At 51.8% G+C, this 27279-nt stretch overlaps 10 protein-coding genes across 10 annotated transcripts; 7 read left to right on the top strand and 3 right to left on the bottom strand.

Annotated features, from left to right (window-relative positions):
* Window positions 1-903: 903 nt before the first annotated feature.
* Window positions 904-3391, top strand: BU24DRAFT_422226 (uncharacterized protein). Its single transcript, XM_033527939.1, has one exon. The coding sequence runs from the start codon at window positions 932-934 to the stop codon at window positions 3113-3115; it is 2184 nt and encodes a 727-aa protein (XP_033384254.1). The 5' UTR covers window positions 904-931; the 3' UTR covers window positions 3116-3391.
* A 2148-nt stretch (window positions 3392-5539) lies between these two features.
* On the top strand, window positions 5540-7889 carry BU24DRAFT_187833 (uncharacterized protein). The gene is made up of 2 exons (XM_033521677.1): window positions 5540-6133; window positions 6236-7889. The coding sequence occupies exons 1-2, from the start codon at window positions 5913-5915 to the stop codon at window positions 7557-7559; spliced, it is 1545 nt and encodes a 514-aa protein (XP_033384255.1). The 5' UTR covers window positions 5540-5912; the 3' UTR covers window positions 7560-7889.
* Window positions 5647-6136, top strand: BU24DRAFT_422227 (uncharacterized protein). The gene has a single exon (XM_033527940.1). It carries the CDS (start codon window positions 5720-5722, stop codon window positions 5900-5902), a length of 183 nt encoding a protein of 60 aa, XP_033384256.1. The 5' UTR covers window positions 5647-5719; the 3' UTR covers window positions 5903-6136.
* On the top strand, window positions 7890-8802 carry BU24DRAFT_187834 (uncharacterized protein). The gene has a single exon (XM_033521678.1). The coding sequence runs from the start codon at window positions 8219-8221 to the stop codon at window positions 8687-8689; it is 471 nt and encodes a 156-aa protein (XP_033384257.1). The 5' UTR covers window positions 7890-8218; the 3' UTR covers window positions 8690-8802.
* BU24DRAFT_187829 (uncharacterized protein) lies at window positions 8803-9647 on the top strand. The gene has a single exon (XM_033521676.1). The coding sequence runs from the start codon at window positions 8915-8917 to the stop codon at window positions 9560-9562; it is 648 nt and encodes a 215-aa protein (XP_033384258.1). The 5' UTR covers window positions 8803-8914; the 3' UTR covers window positions 9563-9647.
* Window positions 9648-10289: 642 nt separating this feature from the next.
* On the top strand, window positions 10290-14640 carry BU24DRAFT_391232 (uncharacterized protein). The gene is made up of 4 exons (XM_033525104.1): window positions 10290-12703; window positions 12754-13053; window positions 13101-13536; window positions 13587-14640. The coding sequence occupies exons 1-4, from the start codon at window positions 10496-10498 to the stop codon at window positions 14408-14410; spliced, it is 3768 nt and encodes a 1255-aa protein (XP_033384259.1). The 5' UTR covers window positions 10290-10495; the 3' UTR covers window positions 14411-14640.
* Window positions 14641-14874: 234 nt separating this feature from the next.
* Window positions 14875-17562, bottom strand: BU24DRAFT_369833 (eukaryotic translation initiation factor-like protein 3 subunit B). Its single transcript, XM_033524411.1, has 3 exons — window positions 17272-17562; window positions 15656-17204; window positions 14875-15593 (listed from the first exon to the last, which is right to left on the bottom strand). Exons 1-3 carry the CDS (start codon window positions 17532-17534, stop codon window positions 15192-15194), a joined length of 2214 nt encoding a protein of 737 aa, XP_033384260.1. The 5' UTR covers window positions 17535-17562; the 3' UTR covers window positions 14875-15191.
* A 707-nt stretch (window positions 17563-18269) lies between these two features.
* Window positions 18270-21936, bottom strand: BU24DRAFT_347723 (ARF GTPase-like protein activator; the record flags this gene model as incomplete). The annotated part of the gene is made up of 4 exons (XM_033523536.1): window positions 18270-19644; window positions 19693-21611; window positions 21671-21804; window positions 21873-21936. The coding sequence occupies 4 exons, from the start codon at window positions 21934-21936 to the stop codon at window positions 18270-18272; spliced, it is 3492 nt and encodes a 1163-aa protein (XP_033384261.1).
* Window positions 21937-23898: 1962 nt separating this feature from the next.
* BU24DRAFT_422234 (ATP11-domain-containing protein) lies at window positions 23899-25258 on the top strand. Its single transcript, XM_033527941.1, has one exon. It carries the CDS (start codon window positions 24064-24066, stop codon window positions 25072-25074), a length of 1011 nt encoding a protein of 336 aa, XP_033384262.1. The 5' UTR covers window positions 23899-24063; the 3' UTR covers window positions 25075-25258.
* Window positions 25259-25552: 294 nt separating this feature from the next.
* On the bottom strand, window positions 25553-26872 carry BU24DRAFT_462142 (C-3 sterol dehydrogenase/C-4 decarboxylase-like protein; the record flags this gene model as incomplete). Its single annotated transcript, XM_033531965.1, has 3 exons — window positions 25553-25591; window positions 25639-26187; window positions 26405-26872. 3 exons carry the CDS (start codon window positions 26870-26872, stop codon window positions 25553-25555), a joined length of 1056 nt encoding a protein of 351 aa, XP_033384263.1.
* Between the last annotated feature and the right edge of the window lie 407 nt (window positions 26873-27279).

The following is a 27279-nucleotide window of genomic DNA, read 5'->3' on the forward strand; positions in this document are numbered from 1 at the left end:
AGTTTTTGTTGAAATACCGACCCGTATACCCACATGCTCAACAGCATTGTTCGATGCATCGGTACAGGTCCTGACATGTGGCATCACGACTCGTTTTCTCCTCCATTCCTTCGCTTGTCCCTCCTGCCCTTGCGCCCCTGGCATTGAAATACTCTCCTGGTGGTGCCTTGCCCTAATCCTCAACACTTGCGTCCATGGGCGACGCAAACATGGCGCAAGAGCCGGAACCCCCAGATACATCGCAATTGAATGCGCCGGGCGCCTCGGCCGCCGAAATAGAAGCACTCGAGCTGTTCCGCCGCAGCCCCCATCCGTACCATCGCCGCCAGCACGAATTGCGGAGCGCAGAAGCGTCTGGTGCCTCCACAGAGTCCTCGGGCAACGACTTCTCGCGGACCCCTCCCCAACAATCTGAAACAACTCTATCGGATGAAGATGGAAGAAAACGTAGGAGATTGTCGCCGTCGCCTAGCGAGAGCGGGACGGAGGCGGACGACGAAGGGTATGGATTCATTAAAGCGCTCCCCGCACCCCCTCTTCGGCCACGTAAAGGGCTGCGGGACGTAAGAGGGAGTGGAGTCGATGGCTTCCAGAGCCCGCTTTTGACCCCGTCGCAGGTGGACGAGGAGGGTCGGAAGCTCTCGACGGAATACTTCAAGGCTGGGAAAGAGGGGCCGCAATCGAACGGAGTCAGTCTGACGGATACTGAAGCAAAGGAAGCGAGGCAAAAGTACCTGAAAAGGAGAAGGAATGAGATGGTTAGGAGGACGACTGAAGCAGCTTTGCTAGGTGCAATAGGGCTACTTTCTGTGAGAGGCTGCTGCTGTTGGGAGAAGCTTCTCCACTGGCATAGAGGTGAGACGTTGTAGCTCTGGACTTGGACTTGGGGGCTAACATGACCATAGCAGAGCTCCTTATGCTCGCACTAATTATGACTGGTTCTCTGGGGTTATATCCCCTACGATTGCTTCTATACTCACGGTCTCGAGACCCGCCTTCGAATCGTCGATTGAGACAACGGATACGGATTCCAGCAGCGTTCGATCCAGCTCCCATATTATACCCCACGATTATGCCCGTTCTGATTGCTATATCATTGTTTTCATCGTTTCCAAAAGCTTTGCTGCCGAACATTCTCCTAGGACTGGCCGCATTGCCTCCACAACTAATACCATTTACGAGCTCGAGCCCTGTATACGACTCGGTCCATTGGTTCGTCTCCATGATACCGCTCATTGCCGCGGAACATACATCAATACCGTCGAAGCTGTATGCGCCGAAACCATATAAGCTAAAGCTACCACCACCCGAGAAGGGACTGCACCCTGAGATACTTGCCAGCCTTTTCGCCTTGCACCAAGCGCTGCTTCCTCCTCTACATTATCTCACCACCACTAGCTTGCTACCCACAGAGCTACATTTACTGTCCATTGGATTGATCAATCTCCTCCTGTTTGCTGAGTCCCCACAAGCCACCATCCTCAAGACGCTGTTGTGGGTAGGAGGCGTAGGAGTATTCGTGCTTTGCGGGAAGGTCCTCAAATGGGGTGTGGCTTTGGCCCGTATCCCAAAGTGGAGATTCCGGCGCGCAGGACAGATCATCAAAGCTCGACAGTCATTCTTACAGGTGCTGAACGAGAGCCTGAGGGCCAGGAGATCCACGAGTGTCGGTGGGCGAATTCTATCTGATAGCGATGCGGACGAGGACAGCCCGATGATCAAGACTCCCCTGAAGAAGACGAAGAGCTTGAAAGTGAATGTCCTGGATGCTTTACGCCATAATGCGCCAGTTGCCAACGGTGATGCCGTTCATTCAGCCGTAGAACCTAAGAAGACCATGTTCGAAGGAATCGAAGACAAGGTGGACAGTTCTGTTCTGCCACCGAGAAGAAATACACTTCCGAGTCTGCGCGCAGGCGACCACATCCCAAAACACCAATCCCACCGGCGTCGTTCGAAGTCGATAGCCCAATCCTTTCTCAACCTCACACCAACCCAAGCCATGCTGCGGAAATGGATCTACGCATGCTATTTTTACGTGGTCGTAATCGTCATGATCCTCGGCCCCATCCGCTACCTCATTGGCAAGACAGGAACTCAAGGCCACGAGCCTTTCGGTTGGGCGATAGGCTACCTGCTAGGAAACCAGCAAAAGCTCCGATTCAGTATCATCGACTGGAACCTCGACTCCTGGATCGCGCTCCCACCCATGCTCGACCGAACCTCCATCCCCTCACCACCGACCCACGGCCTCGCAGACCATCTGCGCCACTTCGTCCTCGGCGAAGCCAACGTCCGCCTCCTCCTATGCCTATACTGCGTGACCATCATCCTCATCGGTCTCATCGTCGTCCTCCGCCTAAGCTCCGTTGTAGAAGTCGACACGCGCCGCAAAGTCTTCCACGGAATGATGGTCGCCATGCTCCTTCCCACCATCTTCATCGACCCGTCTTTCGTGGCCCTCGCCCTCATCCTCGTCCTCGCCATCTTCCTCCTTCTCGACCTCATCCGCGCCTCCCAGCTCCCACCGTTATCCCGCCCCCTCGCCACCTTCCTAACCCCCTACGTCGACGGCCGCGACCTCCGCGGCCCCGTCGTCGTCTCGCACATCTTCCTCCTAATCGGCTGTGCGATTCCCCTCTGGCTCAGTCTCGCGGGGACCGACCGCGCCGGCGAAGACCCCTGGACGGGATGGGAGGTCGCCGGCCGCGACGTCAGCATGATCGCAGGCGTGGTCTGCGTGGGGATGGGCGACGCAGCGGCCTCGCTCATCGGCCGAAGGTACGGGCGCAGGAAGTGGCTCTGGGCTGGCGGAAAGAGCCTGGAGGGGAGCGTTGCGTTCGCGGTGGCCGTGACGGTGGGTCTTGTGTTCGGCAAGGTGTGGTTGGTGGTTGGGCAGTGGGATGATTTGAACGCTGCATCTTCTGCCTCTTCTGCTGATCTCTGGTCAATGTCCTCGTTGCGTGCGAAGGCTGTAGAGTGGGGTGTCGTGGTGATGAAGGCTGCGATATGTGCGGCTGGGGCCAGTCTCAACGAGGCTGTCCTCACGGGCGGAAACGATAATGTCATTGTGCCCGTGGTACTCTGGTTACTGGTCAGGGGCATGCGGCTTTGAGAGTGCTTGCTGTCTGCTTTGCAGCGCCTCTTTCTTTCGGCCCGCTTCTGCATATGTGCACACTTCACAATTTCTATTGCCTCATAGTAGTCTAATTTCGATTCGAAAGACATATATATCTAGGGAAAAAGGCTTGAGGTCATTGTGGTTTCTCAAAACAAAAGGCAGAGGGGATATTATTGCATTGCGAGGGTTTACGTAGCGTGTGTTATCATTGTATTCGAACATAGCCATATCTTTCCATATTTCCAATATGACATCGATAATGAACATCAATACATCGCCAAGAGAGAGTGACCATTGCGATTCCAATTCGATTTTCTCTCTTCATCAAATTGTCAAAGGACACGATTTTGACCCCATCCAATCGTTCATATCATGGAATCATAGAATCATAGCATGAACCACCGGTCCACCGCCTGCTAAATTCGATCTCTTATCGCATTGCACCATATATATCCCACCACACCACACCACACATGCTTTCTTTACCTCAAAATCCGAACGTCCCCAAACATCAACCCCAAAAATAACACCCCTCCCCATATCCGACAATCGAATCGAAACAAAACATCTACCCTCGGGGGCCAAACGGCGTCGGAACACCCACCCACCCCCATCGCGAAGAATTACTCATCCACGGACATTTCCACACATCAGTACAAAACGTTGAAAACCGTCTATGTTTAGCTTTCCGGACTCTCACGTCGTTCGTGATTCCATCCATTTATATATTCATACATACACAAATATAGACAGATAGAGACGCATATAGATTCCAGCAATGTATTCGAAACATTCCTATCTCCTCCTCCTCGTTCGGGAAAGACAAAAATAAAACAATGGGATGGAAATAGGCCTTCGAGCTCTCGTGGATGGATGCGGAGAGGAAGAGAGACGGAGGGAAGAAGGGAGGGAGGATACGGACATGCGATGCGATGCGACGTAGACACCAAGACGGAACAAGACGAGACGAGACGAGGCAATCGAACAAAAGAGCGACACGGCACGGCACGCAACTTCCAAGAGAAAAAAAATACCCACATCGTAGGAAGTATGCATCCTATTCTGTGATGGCAGGGAGTATGCACCCTACATGCCTTTTCTTCGATCTTATTGTTTTTGGGGTTACAAAGCAGTAAAAAGTCTTGGTGGGGCGGAATTGTGTTCAATGATGATGGTGACGATGATGCTGGTGACGGTCAAAGAAGATAAATGTGATACGTGTTACAATAGCAATGCTAATGTCGATCATGAAGATGATGATGGTGAAGGTGACGATGTTTGTGATGATGTAAAAAGCGAGAACGGGGCTACTTCCGCGCGGAATCAATTTTCTCCTCGGAATTGAGTGTGGAGAGAGAGAGGTGTGTACGTGGGGGTTTGCCTTTTTTGTTTGCTGTTTGTACTGGTCAATTGTAAGCAATGTGAAACAGAGCAACTGATCGACGCATTGATGGGGTTGATTGATCAATTGGGTTGAATGGATTCATTGATTGATTGATAGATCGAGATGAGGAGACGAAAAGGGAGTTCAGTCAATGCTGCGATGCGTCACGTTCACATTGACAATCACATTTGCGTTGTCGGCCTTGAGATATTTTTATTTTGATAATTTTGGCGTACGGTTCGTGATGATTGTTGTTTAAGGCCGTTGATTGTTTCGGAAGACCTTCTCCCAGAATTGTGTTTCACGGGCAATTCTTTTCAGCTACACATTTCCAAAAGACCTAACTACGGTGTGAAATGCGGAAGGTGTGGAGATACCATGAGGGTGGAAGATTGGGGAGATGGAGAATTACACATCATGACTGTTGGCTTAATTGAGGTCGTCTGTTCCGTTTTGTGTTTATTTTTGTAATTGTCCATAGTCTGGATTGATAGGATTGTTAGGGTTGACAGTGAATAGTAATTTGATCAATGGACATCTCGGAAGCAAAATCAATCTTTCGTGATGGTGTCGCAGAATGGACAAGTAATAATCTGGGCATCGTACGGAGTACTTCGCTAATCGGAGTGGGAAATGAGAGTGCCATTGATTATCCTCCATGATTGCATCGAATTAACAGTACGGACGGAGTAAATACATAGGTAATCATTCGATGTATGTAGTCAAGTTTTGACAATGTACCGTGTACGGTATACAGTCGACTTACTAGATACAGATTGTCGTATGGTCTAGCCAATCGCGTATGGGAAAGCCATTCCCAAAGCGGTGTTTGATAATTTTTACATCCGCACGCTCTCTCGTCTTCGCGTCGCCGACTTGGAAAGGCGTCGTTGTTTGGGCATTAGAGTTGCAAGGTTGGACCACCATGCCATGATCATTCAGGTTAGGAGGGCAGTCGAGAGAGTGCGGAATACAGGCACGAACAGGCACCCAACCCCCCAATCTGCCACTATCTGCCCCCGAAAAGCTGGCCCCAAGTTAGGGAGTGTCAGGGTCCGCCTTAAGCCACTTAGCACCTAGCCTCCCACGCCTACCTTACATATACCAAATACTCCCCGGATGCAAATTTCCATTATTTTGCTTCCGAAATGTCAATCAAGAAACCGTTATTTGATCTAGCCCTGGGAACCCCCTCCCGATCGTTATGTTTTTAAATGGATTTCTATGCGTCCAATTCCTATTCTGAGGTAACTGGAAGCGATCTGATTGGCCGCATCTATTACATGTCTCGTTGCCACCATCTAGCCCGCGGTTCTTCCTTCTCTTTCGTTGCTGCTGTGGGTATTGGTATGGGTACAAGCATACGGAAACAACAGCGAATACGACCGCCCACGTGATCGGAGCTGTATGACTCTGGCGACGATGAGCTCATCAGGCGCCAATTCCAAGGGCCGACAGCAAAATGACAAGCTGCCGAAGGGGACCGGGAAGAGAATCATAAACGCATGCCAAAGGTGCAAGTCGCGGAAGATACGCTGCGACGGCGCCACGCCAATCTGCGGGAAATGTTCGAGCCAGAATGTGGAGTGCGTCTATGGAGAACGGCGGTGGAGAGGGAAAGGCAGGACGTAAGTCATAGATCTGTGGTCTGCTGGCCTCTTGAGATCGTTCGGATTATCGGCTGCAGCGATCGAATTTGGGAATATGCTAATTCACCCCTCCGGATGTAGTCAAACCCATGTCAAAGAGCTACAACAACGGCTCGAGCAGATGGAGCATTCGCTGAGGTCGTCTGGTATCACACATGACAACAGCCAAACGCCCGTGGAACCCTCGGTGGAAATGGACGATGAAATCTACACCGGTCATTATGGCCAGGAGTCAACAGAACCATCACTGCCTCCAGCGGAGACGTCATCTTCCATTGAGACCAGCAATGGAGAGAAATTCGTCCCCTTGCCCGAGTTCCTCAGCCACAATATGGCAGAGATCAAAGCCGCCGGAAACATGGCTCTCAAAGAGACAGGGAAAACGCCGAAGCAATTCGTAGAGATGATGCCCAAGGAGAACGCAATTGTCCTGGTCTATTCGTATCTGGAACAAACAAATGCCGTGGAGTTTCCCCTTTTCCATAGGGCAGCGCTGTGGTATCGGGTGCAGCATCAGTTCGCACAAAGCCCGGAGGGCCACGATCCAGCATGGTGGGCGACTTTCAACACCATTCTCGCGACGACCCTTCAGTTGAAAGCGATAAACAATCCACGCGATTTTGACAGCGTCTCACGATATGCGTGGGGTTTCTTCAAGAATGCTTGGTCGGTGTATGGAGAGATCATTGCTGGGGAGCCATCGCTACTTTCCGTGCTGGCTTTGTTGATCATGGCACGATTTCTTGAAGGGAGCACAGATCTTCGGACTATGTCGATGGTAATGAGTGCGGCGGTGAGAATGGTAACAGCACTTGGAATGCACCGAGAACCGGCGTATGACGTTCGAGAAGACGAACGAGACCAAAGGAGGAGGGTGTTCTGGTGTACGTATCTGTTGGACAAACGGACGAGCATCGACATCGGATTGCCGCCACTCCTAGACCACATTTACGCAGTCAAGCTCCCGAACGAGCTTTCCAATACAGGTGCTGGATGCATTGAGCTTGCGGATGGGGGCCATGCGAACATTTTCCGTTTGAGGGTGCAGCTTTCTATACTGGAGAACAGGCTCCAAAAATTGGTTCTCTCCCCGAAGCCGACGATCAATGAGATCCAACAGCTTAGCAACGATCTCGAAAATTGGAGGAGTCGAATACCACCAGCAGTTCAACCGGAGTCGGATATGGTGGTCGCGGAGGGGGTGGACAGGTTTCCACTCCTGATGCTCCATTTGGCATACTATCACCTCTCAAGTGAGGCTTTCAGGGCTATTGCCCGTTGCAGTGAGCAGATAGATCGTGATGGTTATAGAGTCGCTGCCCATCTTTCTGCTTCCGCTTCAAGACTTTCGCTCAGTCTGGTGAGATGGATAGAGCCGTGTATACCATTTCTCAACCTTTGGTAAGTAGCCATTTGTCTCATCACGCCTATCTGCCAACCGCAGTAGGCGCGCACAGAGGGAAGCAATGCACTGCCATAGCAAATATTGACAACGTTCGCAGGCGAGCTCTACGGTACTTACTGGCGGCAGCACACAATCTGGTGGTGGGAATAATATCTCAGCCGGGCTGCCACCATGGCCCATTAGATATCGAATGTCTAAATGCCTTCGCTTCTAAACTCCAACATTGGCACGAGAAGGAGAATGCCAGTATACAGGTCATATTATTAGATACTAAGATGCTTCTCACCGTTGCAAGAGGCATCATCAACGGCCGAAGCGCGATTGTAAGTAGGAAGGGCGCATTCCAATCTTTGTGTTCTTTTTCTTTTCTTTTTGCGATGGCTGACGTTGATGTAGGGAGCCCTTGAGAAATTACCTGGTGTGGAGGACAATCTGCTGTACGTACAAGCAAAGCTGGCAAATCTACCGCGACTCGGAGAGTCGGGACTGCCTGGTTTGGATCAAGTATTGCAAAGCATGGAGGGCGTTGCTCCTGTCATTACCGGTCTATTTGCTCCGGATTGTTTAAGACCTCAAACGTATGGTTTTGGACAGCCGAGTGGTGGTTGATGAAAATGAGTGTTCGGAGTAAACATTGTGGGATGTCTGTTTAAGCCGGGATGAGGGCAATAGCTGGGGGCGAGATATCTCTCCCAGGACGAGGATGCTTGTTACTAACTACCCAGGTAACTAGTTGCGAAGGAAGCCACTTCCGTGAAAAACCAAAAAGGAAAGCGTGCCTCCATAATAGTTATGGAGGAAAAGAATACTGGCGAGCAACTGGGATTCGACTCGGCCAACTCTTTCGAGTTCGAGTACAAGTATGTGCGGAGTACTCCATAGGGAAACACCCGCTTGTGACGGCGTCATCAGCGAGCCGTTCCAAGTTCCAAGGCTGTTTGGTTGCTGCATGGGGCCTGGCACTTGATTACTTGGGTACAAGCAGGGCGCGGTTGTTCCAATGTGGCTGGGCGAGCAATAATACCTACATACACCACCGGGGCCCCCAACAACATCATCCATCAATCGACACCGCCCCCAAAGCCTGCGTCTCTCCGTGCCTTGCTTTGCTTCAAAGGCCGATTCAATAAATTCTTCCGGCATCCCTCATTTTGTTGGCTCTTCTTTCGCTTTTGCCCTACTGTCGTTGCCCAACCCAATTCACACCCAAATTCTCAGCCGCAGGCACAACCAACCCCCCACCCCACATTTGATCATCCCGCGAATCAGGCGCCGATCGCACCGCAACACCCAGGAACCAACATACAACTCTCGTAACCTCGACATCGTTGCGCACTCGTGAACTCCGCGCAACCATGTGTCTCTTCTCAGTTCGGCGTGAGGAGGATGTCGTCGTCCCAGTCCGCGTTGCCAGGCGGCGCTCTCCCTCGCCAATCCGTGAGCGCCGCTCGTCTCATCAGCGCGTCTCACGCACCTCAGTGATCCGAGAGTCGCGGCCTCAATCGTCATCGTACATTGTTCCTGCTCCTCAACCCCAAGGACTCCGGGTCCCCGACCCCCAGCCTGTACCCGTCTTCGTGCAAGAACCGCAGCACATACCCATTGTAGCACCTCCCCCTCCCCCAAGCCACATCTCCAGTCACCATAGTCATCACCACCATGGCGGGGCACACTACGTCGAAGTCAGTCCGCATAGCAGCGTGACGAGCCACAGCCCCGATCGCAGCGAGTACATCACCCGCGAGCGCGAATACACGCGGGAGCGGAGACGAGACTACTCCCCCGAATCGTCGCCGCGGTACGAGCACTTTAGATATGTGGAGGGCCCCCCTGTCGAAGAGGACCGGTACGAGCGCTTCCAGAGGAGGGAGAGGAGCGTGAGTAGGAGGAGAAGCCCTAGCAGGGAGTATGTACACGACCCGCGCGGAAGCTACAGAGAGACGAATACCAGGATTACCATTTCCGATGGGGATGGCCGAAGGACGAGGGAGTACCGAAGGTAGATAGACGGTTCTGTCGAGGGAGGAAGTCGCATGTTGCATCCATGAGCGGCATTGCGTTTGTTTATATTGATTCTGCTACGCATATGCAAGGGCGCGTACTACCTACATTTGTATGTATGTACGTGCAGAGAAGGCACGGATGGGGATATGAGTGCCATGTTTGACGACGTCATGATTGCAGCATTTCTTCGATTGTTGATACTATTTGGTCGGGCAGGGTTGATTGAAGTCTATATTGCTGGTTCATCTTTGGAATTTCGTCCCGGTTATCGCAATTCAATTCTTTCTCAACTAGAAGATCAAGTTTGATTACCATGTGATGATAAAACAATGAAGGTGCTCGTCATTATAAATGTGTTTACCAAAATTATTGTCAATGTTAATTGTTATGATGATATTTATTATTACTGCCGACTCAAAATAGACCACTTTGATCAACCGAAAACAAACAATACATGACATAATTAATGTTCGGATTGCACCTGGAGTATGTAAATTGGTTACGAATTGAATGTTATCATTACTAGTCTGGCTCGTCCATAATGCAAGATAAGTAAGCCAGGTTATCATTTCCAAGATGAGTAAACTCGTACAAGTCTTGCGCAAAACGTTGCGGTACATACTACATTGCGGCGTGGCGGCGGCGGTGGGCAGCGAGAGCCCAAGGTCGGTTGTGATCATCCATCCTCCCTCGAGCGAGCGGACGCCCGACCACAAGCTTGATTTATTAGCACCAGCAGCTGCAGCGATCTGACCGCACGAAAACCCACGCACGTGCTGACTTCGTCGAGACACAATATCCTCACACAATTAATTCCCTCGAGACATTCAAACGAACCTACCAGCCAACTCCAACAACGTTCCATGATACCGCCCGGACATGCCTGAGCCGTCCCCACGAGGATCCCCCCGAATTGTCGTCGTCCTGCGACAATGTCCATCCGCGTCCTAATCAAAGAGTACCCGCACCGAGCTATTGCCCTCACCACCGAGACACATGCCCTCGTCCTCCGCCACAGCACCGCCTCCACCGACAATGGCCTCACAAACGCTTCGAGCACCTCGCTGGGTAGCAATGGCGTCGCCAGCGCCCGCGCCATGGTCGAGTTCTCGACGATCGGAGAGGTGGACCTGAGCGACTACCGGTCGCTAAATTCAGTATATGCGCACGGAACGCTGGGATTGATAACGGTCAATGGGGACATCTTCCTTGTTGTCGTAAATGGCGCAAGCAAGGTGGCTACCGTCAGGCCTGGCGAAACGGTCCAGAGGATCCATTCCGTGGGCTTCTACTGCTTGAATAGCTCGAGCTACGATGCTCTGCTCAACGACGAGGTCAATCCGTACCCAACCGATACCATTGATGATGAGGGATTCGAGACGGGGTTTGGTAGAGGGAAGGGAGAGTCGCCCATGGAACACCCATGCCTTGCATTGAAGAAATTACTGAGCAGCGGTACCTTCTACTACAGCTCGGACTTTGATTTGACCAGGAGGCTGCAGAAGCGGTCATCGGATGCCATGACTGTTTCCATCGACAGTCTGGATGCTGGTTTCCTGTGGAATTCCTACATGATTCAGCCTTTAGTTGATTTCCGATCTCGACTGGGCCCCCGCGAGAAGGCCGCTCTGGATGCTTCTGGGATTCTGACTTCGGCCATCCGAGGATTCGCTCTTACGGTTACGGTTCCCTCTTCTTCGTCTCCAATCAAGGCGCCCCGTTCAGGACTTCCGGCGGCGATGACCCTCATATCTCGACTGTCCTGTAGGAGAGCTGGCACAAGGTTCAATGCACGTGGAATCGATGATGACGGAAATGTTGCCAATTACGTCGAGACGGAGACTATATATTGGTCACCAGCGGGAACTTGTTTCTCATACACCCAAGTCAGAGGAAGTGTTCCTCTGTTCTGGGAACAGGCAACAGGTTTGCTGCCAGGGCAGCAGAAGATCACTATAACTCGCTCGCCAGAAGCAACACAGCCAGCATTTGACAAACATTTCGAAAATCTAGAGATTAGCTATGGTGCCATCCATGTAGTCAATCTCCTCAGCAATGAGAAACAGAATGAAATCGAACTGTCAAACAGGTACAGACATCACATAAGAAACTCCTCGTTGAACTATAGAGACGAAAAGGAGCATGAGCTTGTGAAGCTTACGGAATACGACTTCCATGCCGAGACTCGAGGACCTGGTGGATACGAAGCTGCCAGCATGATAACGCAATGGATTCAGCAGTCGGCGGACGGTTTCGCCTACTTCTTGTCCGAGGAGATCGAGGACCGTGTGAGAAATAATGGGCAAGAGCAAGTGTACCGGAGACCGACAGCAGTGCTGCACCAAGAAGGCACCTTCAGGACGAACTGTCTCGACTGTCTAGATCGGACGAATTTAGTTCAGACAATCATCAGCAAGATGTCTTTGGATATCTTCCTCGGCCACAAGGGAGTTCGCGCGAGCCCTGACTTCTGGGCTAGGCATTCGAGTATGTGGGCTGATAATGGCGATGCATTGTCGCGAATCTACGCCGGCACTGGAGCACTGAAATCGTCGTTTACCCGCCACGGCAAGATGTCGCTTGCGGGAGCATTGGCCGATGCTCGTAAAAGTGCCACCAGAATGTACATCAATAACTTCGCAGACAAAGGACGACAGAACACTATCGACATGCTCCTGGGCCGGCTGATGGGGCAAGCTCCAGTCCATCTCTATGACCCGATCAATGACTGGGTCATTGCGGAATTGACACGGAGGTCCGTGGAGTTCGCAGAGAACGAGGTTATCAATATGTTGGTCGGCACCTTCAACTTGAACGGGAAAACGCACGGCATAGATGACGACCTCTCACCCTGGCTGTGCCCAGATGTGCACCCTTCACAGCAATGTCCAGAGATCGTTGCTGTAGGATTCCAGGAAATCGTCGAGCTCAGCCCGCAGCAAATAATGTCAACTGACCCAGCGAGACGACAACGGTGGGAAGCTGCCGTTCGGAGATGTTTGAACAACAACGCCGAAAAGCATGGAAAGGAAGAGTATGTACTGCTTCGAGGTGGTCAACTCGTTGGTGCCTCTCTTTCAGTGTTTGTTCGAGCCAGCTGCTTGAAAGTCATCAAGAATGTTGAGGGAAGTCTCAAGAAGGTATGTTATTCTGAGAAGAGACCCAGTTGCCTATATGCTGACGTCCCAAGACCGGAATGTCCGGTATTGCTGGCAATAAAGGCGCTGTTGCGATTCGCATGGAGTACGCAAATACGTCGATCGTGTTCGTCACCGCTCACTTGGCCGCTGGTTTTGCCAACTACGAAGAACGCAATCGAGACTACAGAACCATCAGCCACGGCTTGCGGTTTCAACGGAACAGGTCGATCGAGGACCATGACACAGTCATCTGGCTAGGAGACTTCAACTATCGTATCGGTCTCAGTAACGATAAAGTGCAGAAACTGTGCCAAGTCGGCGATTTGGAGACCCTTTATGAGAATGACCAGGTACGATCCTCGCAATGTCTCTATCATGCAATTCTGACAAGTAGCAGCTGAACCTGCAAATGGTTGCGGGCCTCACCTTCCCCTTCTACAACGAAGCTCGCATTACCTTCTTGCCCACGTACAAGTACGATCTTGGGACAGACACCTACGATACATCGGAAAAAGCACGAATTCCAGCATGGTGTGACCGCGTTCTCCGCAAAGGTGACAATATCCGCCAGATCAATTATGACGCTGCCCCCCTAAAGTTTTCTGACCATCGTCCCGTCTATGCCACGTTCCAATGCCTCATCAGTAAAGTTGATGAGAAGAAGAAGGAGCAGCTAAGCCAGGAGCTCTACCATCAAAGACGTCTCGTGGTAGGCGAAACGCGGGCAGGTGGGTTCGACGACAGTGACGATGAAGACCTGATCGGCTACGACTCCATCGAGCCCGGTCTGCCACCCGCAAGCTCAGACAGGAGGAAGTGGTGGCTTGACAACGGTGCGTACTCGTTGATCCCGATCATTGCATTCATACTTATATTTCGGTAGGTCTACCTGCACGCTCACGGGTCCAACCACCATCCGACTCGCACATCCCCAACCCTAATCGACCGAGCAACCCCTATACCCCAAGCCCAGAACCCGAATGGGTAGAAGTCCAGCGCATGAGGCCGGAGCCTCCACCCGCAAGAGGTACATCACGAGCCCGTACCATCGACTTCAACGGCACTCCGTCGTCCAACACAACAACCAACAACTCACGACACCCCACAAACCCACCCGCGAGGAAGCTCGCCGCCCCTCCCTTCAACCCCAACAACCCATCCTCCGCGATACCCCCAAGCCGCGACATCATCCGCGACGCCTCTGGCCTCCAACGAACCACTTCAAACGCCTCCACGCACTCCCTCCCCATCCTCCCCCAACGAAGGGTCCTCCCACCCCCCATACTCTCTCCGCCGTCCACAGACCCCACAAAAGACCCATCATCCCGCAAAGCCGCGCCTCCCATCCCCGGCAAAAAGCCCTCCCACCTCGCAACCTCGACCTCCCCTCCCTCCACCTCTCCCCAACCCCACCAACAACGCTACCGCGACCTCCCGGACTCCCCTCCCCACGACCGCAGCAGACCCCAACCCCCGCCCGGCCGCCGAGCAATGGCCCCCGCCCCGACAAACCTTGGCCGCAAGCCCCAGCCCCAGCCCGTCGCCAACCTCATCGACGCAAGCGAAGACCGGCCGCCGCTGCCGCCGAGGACAGGCACGGGCTCGACGGCGGGGAGCAGGGGCGGCAGACCGAATCTCCTGGACGACGAGCATGGCGATGAGCTTGAGGCGCTGAGGGGGTGGGAGGTGCTTCGGCCCGTGAGGTGATCGACCCATCGTTGGAGAAAAGGAACGGAAGGAGGAGAGAGTGGGACATGGGGTGTGGTCAGTTGGGAGATATGGCGGTGTTGTTGTGGCATATATGGATGGATGGCATATAGGTGTATATTTGAGCACATACACCTCCTCCTAATCTAGCGATGAAAGCGGAGAGAGGGGGATATAGTGTCATCGAATGTAGAGAGAAATATAAAAATATGTATCTCGTCCGAGAGATGAAAAGAGATACCAATGAACACTGGTCTTACATTGCATACACCGCATCCGTTGTTTGATGTTTAGAAAAGCGCATATAGCGTGGAAGACACGAAAGAGATACATTTGGGCTTTGCTGTGCGTGTGTAAACACTTGTCGAGGGTCATGCAATGTGAGGGAGGGTTGAACCATATGAACGAGGATGCGAAGGGCACACGAATGATACGAATACAAACATGCACATACATCTAAATTTTGTTGTCCTGAACTGAATTTCCATTTCCATTAATCGCCGCCCAATCTTTTATTCACAAAGCCAACCCATGAGGATTCGGGATATGGCCAAGGAATCAAAAAAGCTAAGTTCTACGAAGTACCGTACCTCCTTTTTCGTCTTTCGTTCATAAGGTACGCTAGCTTAAACATGAGAGGAATCCGTTTCTCGTCCCTTTTTAAAACCTTCTGATTCATGACATGCATTACAGGAAAGAATGAGAGAAAAGAGAGGGCTGAGTGTGTGTGTGTGTGTGTGAATATGAGAGTAGAAGGTTTTTTGAATTTGGTCTATGTCTTCTAGTTGACGACCTCCTCCGTCTCCTCGACAATCTCCTCGACGATCTCCTCGATCTCCTCGACGTCGCCCTCGTCGAGCTTCTCGATCTGCCCGCCGTTGAGCTCGATCTCGGCGTGCTCCTCCTCGAGCATGCGGATCATGGACTCGCGCCACGACAGCCAGTCCTGGAGCATGGCGCGGCGGGCCTCGACGACCGCCTTGTTGGCCGTGTTCTTCTTGGCGAGATCCTGCTCGTCGAAGATCTTGGAGTAGTTGCGGAGGTTCTTGCGGATCTCGGATTGCTCCTCCTTGGAGAGGAGGGTGGCGGGGCGCGGGCGCCACAGGAGCTGCTTGAAGCGGTCGATGTGCTCTTCGCGGAGGAGAGTGCCCTTGAAGTCGTACAGGTGGTAGCCGTTTTCCATCTGTGGTGGGGATCTTGTTAGCATGCGTTACAATGATGAATTTTGGAGAAATGGGTTCATACCTGGTGCCTGAATGCACTGGCCACGGTGGTGACATATCGGCCGGTGGGGTCCCAGTCGATGTCAGTCACACCGTAGTGTTCGGCAGTGGCCATGAGCTGGAGGTTGGCGTTGAGCTCCTTCTCCTTGTCATCCTTGTCCTCCTTGGGCTTCTCGAAGCTGAGATCCCAGAAGTCGAGGTCGAAGGACTGTTGGGAGCCAACGGTGGCAACGACGACGAAACGACCCTTGGGAGACCAGTAGATGGCGTTGCTGTTCTTCTTGTCGACAGTGCGAATGTGTCGGAAGTTGCCAATGGCTCCGCCCTTGAGCTTCTCGGGTGCGAAGAAAGACACGGCGGTCTTGGGGGGAACGGCGGCGCCAGCGGGGATCTCGCCGGTGGTGATCAGGACGAATCGGTTGCCCTTAGGCTCCCAAGCAAAGTTGATGACGGTATCCTTAATCGAGTCGACAACTTCCACAGGCACACCCTTCTCCCGGATGCGGAAGATCTCGAGGTTTGTGGCGAGAGACTTCTTCGACTTGGAGTGGCGGTCAACCTTGACGCACACGTAGGCAGCATCGGATTGCCAGTGAAGTTTGGCGTCGGAAACGTTGAAGAGGTTACGGGTTCGAACGATCTCCTTGGAGGGAATTGACATGACACCAACCTTAGCAGGGTTGCTGCCAAGCTCAGGAGTCCAGTAGCAGAAGAGTTGCTCGTAAGTCTTGACGCCCTCACGTCTAGGCGTAGCGGGTGCCCATTCGAAATCCATGACACCCTCAATCTTGATCGAGGTCTTCTCGAGGAGGTTCATCCTGGGGGTCTCGTAGACGGAGATCTGCTGGCCCTGAGTCATACGGGCGACGTACTTGTCATCCGCGGACCACTTGAAAGTCGGCCATTGCATCTTCTTCTTGATGGGGTTACCCTCAGCATCAGTGCCACTCGGGACATCAATGGTGGCAAAAGAACGGAGAGGTTTGCCAGTTGCCATATCCCAGATGATGTAGTTCTTGCCATCCTCATCAGCAGACAAAGATGGGACAGGGTGGTTCTCGTCGACCTGAAGAGGCCTGTGAGACCAGGTAGTGAGGTAGTTCTCGTTGGGGGAGAAGTCGACCAGGTTGACACCGGGATGGGCAAATCGCTTTTGCCTGCTCCAGCCCTTGCCGCCCCAAAGTTGCACACCTTGGGCGTGCATCGAGGTAAGGAATGTACCCAATGGCGACCACTGTACAAAAGATTCGGTCCAACCCTCACGATCGATAACCTGCTCTGGCGCATCTTCCTTCTCGTTCCAGAAAACGCCGACCTTCTCGCCGCGGTAGAAGGCCATTTGATCGCGGCCGTCGATGTCGCCGAGCCATGATCGCAAGTGTTCCTTCTGCTGGAAGGGCTCGATCTCAGGCTCGTGATATTCCTCGTCAATGCGGCCTTCGCGTCCGTAACGGTCGATATCGGTAAGTTTGTTCACAGCCATGGTGTGCTTCTTGTCAAGGGCAACACCATGGAGTTGCTTGACAGCTGCGACGGCCTCGCTGGGGGCATTATATTCGACGAAAGCGAAACTTCATTGCGCGTCAGCTCCTTTTTCTTCCCTAAATGCGCATTTCACGCGTAAATCAATATACACACCCTTCCGTCTGTCCGTCGTCGTTCACTGGCATGAAAACGCCATCCTCCTTGACTTTTCCCACAGAGTTCAATTTCCTCAAAACGAATTTGATGAGCTTTCCTTTGCTCTCTTCGGGCACAACGGGCAGGCCATCCACGACCACAAAGGCGTCAAGTCCCTCATCGAGGCGCACTTGGTATTGTTCTTCGATATCGGTAAAGTCGATTTGGGACTCGTCGAATTCGTCATCCTCCATGGGGAGGTTCTCGTATGAGGGCGCCATTTTGTCTGTCGTGGTAATGGTGGGGTCGTCGCACTTTCGAATAAAATCAGTGCCGCACGCCTCGCCTAATTGGTGTCCTTGCATCACGTGACTTTACCACCGCAATGCTGAACTCAGACCCAACGTCGCAAATTGATAAACCATGTTTGCTGCAGAGAACCCATGTCTATGAATGAAAGTAGCATGTTCAAAGGAACCTAGCTCATGATGTTCGAATGGCTGTGCTAGGCGAACAGGATATTATATACGGGTAGATATGTTGGACAATATCGAATTCCAATGCAGCGCGACCACTAGAGAAGAAACCGTTGGATTAGGTTTCTCACTTACATTGCTATTGCTCATCATACAATTGGAATCAATCAGTCACGCAAACCTTAGGGTTTGATGTAGCCAAGTCAATACATGTACGTCTTCATAAACTTCAATGCCCACAGACAACAAGGCAACTCTATTGACAGTGCCCTTTCATCCTTGGAAAAAAATGCAAGAATAGGACCCGCTCACGCATGCTCAATAATCTCCACAAAACGATCGGTAGTACCAAAGATCGAGTCTTCATATTCAAAAAGCGATCCTGTTCGATAGGATTCAAAAGTCAACATCCTTACGCCAAAAGCTGTAGCCCCATACTCATGCTCAGCTATTCCGTTGAAGTCCACAAAATGCCACACTTTACCCATGGGAGAAGATATGAACTAGAAGAATAAAGAAAAATGTAAGCTCAGCAACCTACTATAGTGCTCGCCTAGACTCAGGGCTATCGGCGTAAGGTGACTTGACCAACCTTCCACCTGCACTGACTCTCTTCTGCAATCTGGCTTCACGTTCCTTTGCACGTTCAGCTGGTGTGCTACCATTGCCAGCAGAAATGTGGGGTAGTGCGGTTAAGGTATCACCGTGGTGCGGCTGGCCACCACCGACAGCTGTACTTCGTTTTCCTGCACGCTGGTCGGCCTTGTGCTCCAGATACAAACGAGCTGATGAGCTTAAGGGTATTGGCGCTGGTAATGTGGGTAGGTCGGCACCATTTTGAAGAAGCAATTCTGCTACAGGAAATGGCTTACGAGAAGGTTGGGGTGTACTAGGCCGGTGTCCGGGAGAAGCTGCAGGGGATGCGGAAGCCGAAGGAGAGGCAGGGTCGGCGGCAGCAAGAGCCAAAAATACAGCATGTGTTCCTCGTGATCGATCCTTTGAATTTGGATCTGCTCCAAGCGCTAGAGCATATAACACATTTTGGATATCGTTCTTCTTGATGGACGCCAAAAGTGTTTCCTCAGCAGTTGCGTAATGCGATAAAGTCGGGGAGATTGGGGCCACGAAAGCACGATCACCGTACTTTGAGGTAATGAAATGCAGTCTTTGCTCGCGGGTTGAGGCTGGACCGGGCTTGAGGGCTTTGTCCATCTTCGCTTCCCATATCATATTGCTGACCCGGTTGCCGACTTTGAGCAATATCTCCACGATGTCTGGTGTGAAGGAAGTGGTGTCGAGCGTCAGAGATCGCACTTTTGAGATATGAGTTCCTAGGGATCGATGGATGCCACTGCATTCAATGCAGATGACGATACCAAGATTGATTGAGACCCAGTCAACCTTACTTTCAGATCCACAATCCGCACACACTTTGTTCCCAGCATCACAATCGCGAACTTGCTGAAGAAGCCTGCCATCGTCGCTAGGTTCATCCCTGCGATAGGTAGGCCTGTCGCCAACAGTAGCGTGTCTAGTTGGAGTCTTAGAGCTATAAGTGTTACGGTGAATTCCAGAGACCGATGTACTTTTGCCTGTTAGAACTGAAGCTATATCTCGCCTCGTGGAACCAGGCAGAGAGTCTGTGGAAATGCGGTCATTCTTTCCGACCGTTTCCACGGCACTCTGGAGGGCGTTGTTGATTGCTGCAATCCAGGTTTTCATGTCTTCTTCAGATGTAGCTTGATAGACCCTCGTATAGTGAGGAGTTATAACTTCGAAGCAGAACCGGCGTTCTGCATTGCGAGCTTCGCGAACAGACGCAACGCGCAAGTCAATCGGGTCCATATGTAGGTCGAGCTTTTGCTTCCAGTTGGTGTATTCGGAGAGCTTTCCTTGATCCAGAACGATCCAGAATCTGGTCCATGTTAGTCAAGTGTACAATACGAAGCGAAACGCTGCATACTTGTGCCATGCTTGCTTATTTAAGCCTTTAGGGTCAGCATGACTTCCTGGCCTACTAAGCGCCCACAGAAGCCCTTCTTTGCGATGAGTCGCAGAGCCGGGTTCCAGGCCTATGCCTAGCGTGTGGTCCTTATCTTCAAGATCTCGGATGCCCTTGAACTTGCTGGGTTGAGGGCTGCCCACCGGCAAATTCGATTGACTCGCTTCTGGACTCTGCGGTGTGCCAATTGAGGACGGTATGCTGGCCAGCGAGGTAGCCGCTGGTGGGTTTACTGCACTTTGAAAGATCGGTGCAATGCTTGATTTGCGTCCAGGAAGTTCTGAATCCGAGGATGGCGGCGCCCGAGGTATGCTTCCGTTGGATGGTGTGGTAGGTAAAATTTGCGATGGGGGAGGCTCATCATAGGGAGTCTTGCTCTTTTCTAACAGGCGTCTCTTCGTCTCCCTCTCGGTTCTTTGAAGCTGGAATTCCTTGTCCGCTTCCTTGACCCCGAAGCTCAAGGCCTCGAGTTGTGGTATCATAGTCTCGATCCTCCTGGCAGTATCGAGATACTTCTGTGCTTGCGCGTCGGCATATTTAGTAAGATTCGATAGCACCTCCTGGTCTTTCCGGCCACCATGGAGGTCTTGCATGAAGGAAGAGTAATCGAAGCGCTTGAGTTCGAAGTTGCGTCGTTTGCTTTGGTACTTGATATCCGTCTCAGCCCGCTTCTTTTCTTTGAGCGAGTCCTGCCTTTGACCTAGATATTTCCCAACATATTGATAGTACTCTTTGCTCTCCTCTTCAAAATCCTTCCTCTTGGTTTCCGCCTGTTTGATATCAATGTTGTATAGTTTGGCGATAGGATCAATAATTAACTTCTGAATGTTCGTGGTATTGGATCGCTCATATATCAGAATCTCTTTGGCAATCCTGTCGAAATAATGGTCGATGGCTGGTTGCACCGCATTTGCGTTTGAGGAAGATGCCTCTCGTAAGGATTCCATGAGGTCAGACATGGCATTATTGCAGCTGACTTGGGCTTCCAATGCAGCTTCTGCTCGCTTCAGGACCTTCTTCCACTTAGCTCGCATATTGCCCGTTCTCTGCTCCAGCGACTTCATTGTCGCTCGGAACAAGGGCCCATCTTCGGTTTGACTGAGATCTTCTCCTGGGCGTGGGCAGCCGAGATCAACCTTGACCGCGTTACCCGCCAACGTTGTAGCTTGGCTACTTACGCTGGGTGCAGATGGTGCGCTGGTCGACAGTCCCAGGCCATATTCAGGTATCGATTCGATTATGGGTGACTTAGGGGGAACATATTCGGTAGGCTCTTTGAGATCTTCGCCCGAATCACTTACTCGAGATTCGATCGATTGCGATGAGGGAACTCTCAGTCGGGGTGGAAGTTTGGGAGGGGCGCCGAGCTCCATGCGCGGGGATGGCGACTTCGGGCTTTGCAGAGCACGTTGTGAATTTTGCACCCAGAACGAAAAATTGGCAAGTGTCTCGAGCCTGTGCGCGCGTTGATCGTACTCGACGAAACTGCAGCTTGTACGCCAACCACCACCTCGATCTTCGGTCTTGGGTGGAGTCCATTTCCACGACCACTGGAATTGGACCGAGGGGCTCCCCCCTGTGGAATAGTCGCCGACTAGGTCGACTTGCGGGTTTTTGTGAAGATTTGGATTTGCATGGAATTCTCTGGTGACGAGGTTCTCTAACTCCTTCGAGCTGGACGCAAAGATGAAGGTCAACCCGTTGATGTTTGTATCGGCGAGAGCGGTCGGGGTAATGGAAGATGCATTATTGACATTATATATACTTGGCGGTACTTGAGCTTGTCGAAGTATGAATGTGAAATTGAATATTAGCTCCTCGTCGTTCGACAGGCGTATGAGGAAGGAAGGTGGTCCACCCGAGGATACGGATTCGGGGTCCTGTAATGGCTGTATCAGCTTCTGACCCTCCGCAATCAACATGCCATGGAGAGAGGTACCTGGATATACTCGATCACAGCATCATCGCCAGCGTCTCTCCGAGCGCTGTACCTCGAGGCGGGAAAGGAATTCGGGGATATATTCAAAAACGTTCGGTTACGGTTATTGGTAATAGAAAGGGCAGCAACGGAGACTAGAAGCGGTCAGTGGAGTGCTCAGCATGCTCTGCAGAGCTATAGAAAGAGGAGAGGATTCGCGTACATCTGTTCTGGTCTCGTAGAAACAGGCCTTCTCCCTCGCCGGGTTTGCTATTGACGACACCCATTACCACAAAAATGTGCAGGTGCAGCCAGCTTGAGAGGGTGGAGGGGTGAAAGGTTCGAAGTTGCTCAAGTGGTGCGCGCAGAGGTAGCCGGGCGCAGTAACATGCCTGTCCCTAGGGACAAAGATTACGGTAGAGGATTGCTAAAGATTTGCGCGAAAGTTGTATATGCGGCGGTCGGGGTAGGATGGGGTGGTAATTAATATGCTGGGTTACTGGCGGAAATGATTTGGGTGTGTCGGCGGCGGAGATGGAGATGGAGATGGAAGCGCTAGAGATTCGGGGCGTGCGCGGGGGAGATATGCACCACAGCTATGGGGAGGGGGGAAGAGAGGAGGGAGGTAGTTTAGAAGTATGCGGGGGGGGATAAGAGGCTGACGTATGGGTGAAGAAGAAGATATAAAGAAGAGGAAGAGGAGGAAGAAGAAGAAGTCATACGGCGAGGATACCAGTGCGCCTGATTCTGTTTCAGCGATGTGAATGTTTCCTGGGGAGGTGGGAGGGAGTGGGTATGGGTATATACACTGACACGGTAGGCAAGTGTGAATGTGAAGGTCGCTGAATCCCGCTAGTTGCTACTGGAGGGCGGGAGAGGAGGGGGGGGGGGCGGTCGAGGGGCAACAACTGTAGTATTATCCCTACATAACTACTCCTCCTACTACTACTCACTAAGCATCTCAACTAGTTGTAGTACCTCTAGGTAGTTACCAATACTCTACTTTACTGAGTCTACTCTTTGAGTCTGTTCTACTCTTCAAGGCATTATTGACTTATTGTTATTGCTCCCGACCATATCGCACTTATCTGTCGATCACACACACAGGCAAACACACAAATACAACACACCCTCTCTTCCTCCAACTCCGCAGCACGTACGTATTCACATATGCATGAGATATGCTCTTTGCTCGTCCTCCCTCTCTTGTGTTCGTCATGCGTCCTGTAATAGCTACTCAGTACAGACGCTGCAGTAGTGAATGAAATCAACGAATGATAAATTACTCGTAACCTCGTAAGTCGAGCAAGGCCTTCAGGCCTGTGCACGCGCGGACTGGGTAGGTAGCCTTCCTACGCAACTATCTGTATGCTTGTGCTTGTGCTCGTGCTCATGCTTGTTCCATTATTGCGTATTGCATCGGTATGCGCCCTCGAGAAACTAACACCTAATTACCCACCTGGTTACGAGTTCCTACTACGATAACGCGACAGAAACGTCGAACCAGGGTCATCAGCCACCGCCCAAGGTGCGACACAATTGCGAGACAAAGCCGTTTCTCGAGGGACCCTAGTTCACCCAGTCCAACTGGTCTGAATCTAGTGTGGTTTCTCTTCCTTTCCTTCAATGAGTCCATCCACAATTCAGCATTCTACGGTTGTTACCTCTAAGTACCTACGTCCTGGTGCTGCCGGTGCAAGTGACAAGCGACAGATGGCGAGGAGAGACAATACACTATCGTGTTAAAGCCGTCATGTTCCAGTAATGCAGGTTGACCGTTAATTCGACTACACACCACCTATCTCTATCCTTCTCTGTCACCTGCGCTGCGCAGGCAGAAGTTTTGGACCAAAGACCATCGTGACCTGTTCTGTTGCTATTCTTGTCTGTCAAAATATTGAGCACCTCGCTTTGGGCAAATGTGTTCAAGACTAAAGCCCGGCCTCGGCGAAGCGATATCATCATTGACCGTTCTGAGGCATGGCGCGCGTCGTGAAGCTCGTGAAGCCTAGTAGGGCTTCGCCTTGTGCTCCCTGTGAATCTCCGTTGCAGCTAAACGCCGCCCATGGGTAAGTGGCCCCCGCTAGATGATGCCAGGTACCAAGCACAGGGTCATCCAACTATGCGTACGAGTACTCCGTGCTCTCGCGGTAGTGCAAGCCGCACCAGCTGTGCAAATGATGAATCATTGCACGAGGCGCCTCCTCGGTTCCCGCTGGCTGACAGGAATTATTTGAAAGGTCTAGGACACCTCACCATGTTCGTGATTTGCGACAAATATAAAAAACGGTCCGAACTTGGCGATCCCTCGGATCTCACATGCAACCCGTCCTAAAATGGTTTAGTCGAAGAGCCTTTCCGACCTCACCAAAGGTCGTCAATTCCTAGATACATAAAAACATCATACAATAGCCATGGCGTCCGCATTACGACTGACGACGCTACGCCACGCCCTCCGCCAGCCATCGCGCACACAATCCCTCGTCTACCAGCGACGATGGGCACAGGTTCAAGATGTCCGATTCCTCGCAACCCATCACTCGGAGGATCGCATCCTCGCAAAGTACAAAGAGAAGCTTGAGTCCAAAGCGAAAGAGGCGGGATTGAAGGACGTTTCAGAGCTCAAGGATGCCTACAAAGACAAGATCAGTGATCTGCGCAAACAGGCTGCAGTTCCAGGCGCAACTGCACCTTTGACGCCTCCGCCGTCTCCATCATCAACGTCATCATCACCACCCTCGCCCTCCAGTGCTTCATCGCCCTGGCCGTCACCACCACCGCCCCCGAAACCACAGTCCGACTCTGCCGCTCCGGCCCCTCCTCCAGGCGTCAAGACCCTCAACTCGTTTCTCGACATCGACAAAGTCTCAACTCTGCCGGAGAAAGAGATCCAAGCCCTCTGGCGTCTCCGCCACGCCAACAACGAACAATCGATACATTTCGATCTGCCAGCATCCACCTTCCAAACCCTCTTGACAACCGCGAAGAAGCACCCCTCCTTCGTCCTCCCACTGCCCCGTCAGGTCCCAACCGATGATGCTGCCGCTGCCGACCAAGGCGCAACGAGCCAAGCCGCCGAACTTCACTACCTCCAATTCACACACCCCCACAAAGACACCACAACACTCCTCTTCACCTCCCTCGCCGAGTTCAAACTGAGGGGCGAGTTCGCGAGCCCGCACACCACCATCACATTCCACTCCGAGCTGGCGAACAGCCACCAGCTCGTCCTGGGCCAGGGACTCGTCGTCGAGGGCAGAGGCGTCACGGTTGACGAGGCCCGCTGGTTGATCATGTGCATGCAAAAGTTCTACGTCGTGAACGAGGAGGGCCGGAACAGAGGGGAGCTACTTGACATGTTCACCCGTGGTGATGGGGGCTTCAAGGTCGAGCGTCTGTTGGAGGAAGCGGAGAAGATTCTGTGATTTCTGTTATAGATAATACATGGAATGGAAGACGGAAAGACAGAAGAAAGAAAATTGGATGTACATCATGTAACTACTGTATGAATAATGCATAAAGAAAGACGACGAATTAGTGTCATATACACGCTCACTTAGAAATTTCACTCATGAGCGGGACAACACCTACAATCCGTGATTCAAGTATAACACGTTTAAGGAAATTGCTACCTCTATTGCCTTAACTTTTCAAAAGGGATCGTTTAGCCACTTTCTAGTAAGGATAAAGATCCAGTGACGAACTGGAAGAGGCCATGACGGAGCCCGATGCTCTTGTTCTGGAATGGGGTATACATAGGCATATTATGACTCGCACAGGAGTTGGGACACGAATTTTCGACACCTGTTCGCGTGGTGTTTTATAGGCAGTTGCCTCTTCAAGCACACACACAAACATCGACCGCACATATTGTAACATGATAGGAGAACCCGGCGACCAAACCTATCTCTTGGCCTGGGCCTTGAGCTGTTCCTTGAAATGCTACTTTCTTCAGTATATCTTCCCCTGTATTCTGGAAAGAAACTTACCTGACAGCTGATCCTCACCGCTTCAGAGAGCTTCACCTTCGGCTCATACCTAAGGATCCTTCTTGCCTTCGAGATGCTCACATAACGGGTATCCGTAGCGTCGAGTATCGCACCCCTACAGAACGTTCCCTCCCTGCCAGTGAGCCACGACGCCCACTCCACACCCCATCCCAACCACCACCCCAGTCTCGTGGGGATCGTAATCTGGAAAGGCGGATAATGATCGAACTCCTTCCACACCGCAAGACAGAAGTCCCTGAAAACGACAGGCTCGCCATTCGTGATGAAGAAAGCCTCACCAGCCGCAGCGCCCGACATGAAGAGATTCTGGACGGCCAGCACATGGGCATCGGCGACGTTGGAAACGTACACGAAGTCGAATAAGTTCGTGCCGTCTCCGATGATGAATGGGGTTTCGCCTCTGTTGATGCATCTGTAGAGAGCCGCGGTTGTTGCTACGTCGTTGGGTCCAAGGATAGGGGCGGCGCGGAGAGCACAGGTTTTGAAGTCCGATGTGTTTGCTGATAGGACTAGCTTCTCTGCTTCGGCCTATTCAATGTTAGCGGATCTATGTCGAATGTAATATTGAACGCATGGGTGAAGATGCAATAGTGCCTTTCCAACACACGAGCACACCTATGGTCGAAAAACTAATATACCGCCCACAAGTAATTATTAGGTATGCCCACATCCACAGCAAGCGTAAGACTTGGAGACCTCTATGCTTGAAACAAAAACATGGGCATGTAAAGAAAACTCGACTTACTTTGCTCTCGCCGTACGCGGTCTGTAGTCTCCCAGTCGGCCACGTCTCATCCGCGTTCCTGAAGTCCATCCCCATCTCATCGAACAGCACCGTCACGCTACTCGTGAAAACCAACCCTCTAGCCCCACACTCTTTACTGGCCTCGACGATGTTCCGCGTTCCCTCTACATTGATGGCAAAAACTGGATCCGAGCCTTCTCGTTTATACCTCTTAGGCCCTAGGGGGTACACGCCGACCGTATGGATCACGAAAGCGGGCTTCGCTTCTTGGAACACTTCATGGAGGTCTGAGGGAGACATTATATTGGCGCGGACATAGCGCACGGTAGAGAAGCTTCCGGTTCCGAGGGAGGGAGGGTTGATGTCGACGACGGTAACCTCGAAAGTCTTCTCCTCTAGCAATGCTTTCACGATCTCTGAACCGAGGAATCCTGTCCCGCCTGTCACCAGGACCTTGGTGAGGCTCATGTTTGGAAATAGGCGTGGTATAGATTCTAGATGAGTTGGTTTGCTGGGGAAGGTAGCCGTGTCTTGAAGCTCACGGCGTAGAGAACTGCCGTAATGAAGGTGAAAGGACTACCGGAAGAATAGGGCCGAGGATGGCGGTTGTAACATCTGAGTGCAGTGTATGTGATGAGGAACCAAATTTCCTAGATTGTCTATCGCATAAAGCAGTTCGCAAGCTATGTAGTGATGGAAAAGTCGCCTTGGGAGTCGTAATTAATGGAAGGATTGCCAGCACGTGCAAAAGGAGAACAGCCGGTCCTAGGGGAAGCAGTTTTGGAATTGGCTACGTGCGTAGACATGGAAAATTATCAACTCAAGTAAGTTTTATGTATGCCTGGCCCATCGGTCGCCATGATAACTCACTTCGA

The sequence above is a fragment of the Aaosphaeria arxii genome, assembly GCF_010015735.1.
Source record: "Aaosphaeria arxii CBS 175.79 unplaced genomic scaffold BU24scaffold_4, whole genome shotgun sequence".
Lineage (NCBI taxonomy): Eukaryota > Fungi > Ascomycota > Dothideomycetes > Pleosporales > Aaosphaeria > Aaosphaeria arxii.